Source organism: Eurytemora carolleeae, unplaced genomic scaffold (assembly GCF_000591075.1).
Source record: "Eurytemora carolleeae unplaced genomic scaffold, Eaff_2.0 scaffold34, whole genome shotgun sequence".
NCBI classification, from domain to species: domain Eukaryota; kingdom Metazoa; phylum Arthropoda; class Copepoda; order Calanoida; family Temoridae; genus Eurytemora; species Eurytemora carolleeae.
In genome coordinates this window covers 382,134-384,258 of record NW_019396116.1, presented here as the reverse complement: position 1 = coordinate 384,258, position 2,125 = coordinate 382,134, and the positions used below count along the sequence as shown (strand labels likewise).

General features: G+C 28.9%; 1 protein-coding gene across 1 annotated transcript in view; it reads right to left on the bottom strand.

The window, feature by feature from the left end:
• Nucleotides 1-847: 847 nt before the first annotated feature.
• LOC111695413 (uncharacterized) overlaps nt 848-2,125 on the bottom strand; it is an 8,621-nt gene continuing 7,343 nt past the window's right edge. The window contains exons 8-9 of the mRNA XM_023464735.1: nt 1,936-2,045; nt 848-931 (exon numbers count right to left, since the gene is read on the bottom strand). Coding sequence (XP_023320503.1) covers nt 848-931; nt 1,936-2,045 — 194 coding nt within the window. The remainder of the gene's footprint in view (nt 932-1,935; nt 2,046-2,125) is intronic.

Here is a 2,125-nt window from a genome sequence, read left to right as displayed (position 1 = left end):
TATTTAAATATTTTAAAATGCATGTACAAATAAAAAATTAAACAAAAAATTTCTAATCCCCAAATATCTGCACCCTGATGGTGTCAACCTTTAATATTATAAACCTTAGATTATTTGATTTAGCAGAATTCATAATATGAAATATCTAAAGTCTCCAAAATCGGGTTGCAAAGATATCGGGATTTAAAAAGTCTTTTTCTTTACAATAAAGGCAATGTCTCAAGGTAAAAAATGCAATATTTCTCTTTTTCTGTTTGTTTTTGCAAGTTTTTCTCTTTTGGACGATTTCCATAACTTTTGACACTTTTTAAGGATGTTTTTTTTAATTCAGCAAGGACGCAAAGATAATATTTTTTTGAAGTTTAATAAAATTTGAAACCTGTGCTACTCGCTTCATTTGCTTCCTCACATCTCTCAGTCTAAACATTTTTCAGAATAAAAATTATCTCTGTCATTTTTAAAATTACATTTTTCATAATAACAATGATATTTGTCATGATTAAATCATATTTTTAAAATAAAAATCATATTTTACAGTTTTCTTTATTTGAAATAAGATTTGTATTTTTGATAAAGAAATGCTATTTTGCAAGATAAAATCATATATTTTAAAATAAATATTATTGTCTTCAATATTTAAAGTTACTTCTGATTTAATTTCAAGTGATCTTCTATTGAAAAGTGGTCCGACGCGATGGTTCCCTTTAAACTCTGAATAACTGTTTTAAAAACCAAATATTGTTGATACATTGTTTTTTTGCAGCATAAATCCGCAAAGCCTAATTATCCCAAATGGACGTTCAACTTTGTAAATAAAGGCTCACTTAAAATGTCGTATACATTCCCTTTAAAAAGCGTTATAGCGACCTGTTTCTTTCTCTGCCACTGCTTTACATTCTCCAACCAGAGCAAGAAATTTTTCAAACTCAACCTTAATGCAGAAAAAGAATAAAACTATTGAACAAAACCTCGTCCCCCAAAAAAAGNCAACTCAAATATAAGGTCTTTTTGATTTATCAAATTGTAAAAAAGCCGATCATTGTTTATTGAAACTTGAACACTTACAAGTTAGTTCACATTGAGAACTAAATCTACTGTATTCATCCAAGAAAAATAAAAGTAAAAGCAAAAATTGGTTTGGTTTTTAGGTTATGTAGATCTGTGCATAGAGAAATATAGCAAAAGGCACATTTCAGTTTCTCCCATGGTAAGATAGAGCTTTCAAAGCATCAATGAATTTTCTTACAATCAGATTTTTTAAATATGAATTTTAATCGATCAAATAATCTAAGATTGAGATATCAATAATTTACACCATCACAATTTTCAAATTAAAAATTCAGGTTTTTTTCATATTTATGAATAGGTAAAGTTTATTAATTGGATTGCTGACTATTTGTGACAGTTAAACCCTAAATAAGCCAAACATTGAAAAAATTTATAAAATGTCGTATTCTTCACTTTCTGAAATGTTGCAGATATATAGTTTTTTAATTAAATGATTATATAAAGCTCGTTAAAACTGTTCCCGCATATTTATGGCTATTTATTTATTTTTGCCAATACTGAGATTTACGTAAAATAGTAAAAAACCCATTGAAATATTGTCAAGACGACATTTGATAAATGATGTATGGCTCATTTAGGGTTTAACTGCAAGTATACACGGTTATCCATTAAGAAGAAAACTTGAATGCCGACAAAAAATCTCGTAAAAACTAGTTTTCTTCCAAAATATCATTTTATGGTATACAGATTACAGATACAGAAAATCAAGAATACTGAATTAATTCCACATTGTTGTCTATGAACTCTCTTTCTGTAGCTACTTAAATACAGATTATAAAACACATCGTTCTGAATCGGACATGCAGTAACACTTGAAATCCCGTTCACAGTCCCTTTAAAATCAGAACCTGTCCTTTATATATTTACCTTCATAACTTCAGAATCCTGTTCTTGTTGATGTACAAGGGGTTGTTTAGAGGGTTTAGGACCATATCCTTCACGCCAGGGATATTCATGTATAAGTACATTTACATCCCCTAAATATAAACATATTTAGGTATTTATGTACTTCGTCTAACCCCCGTCTCCCTTCGACTTCCCCTTTGAAGAAGAGAGC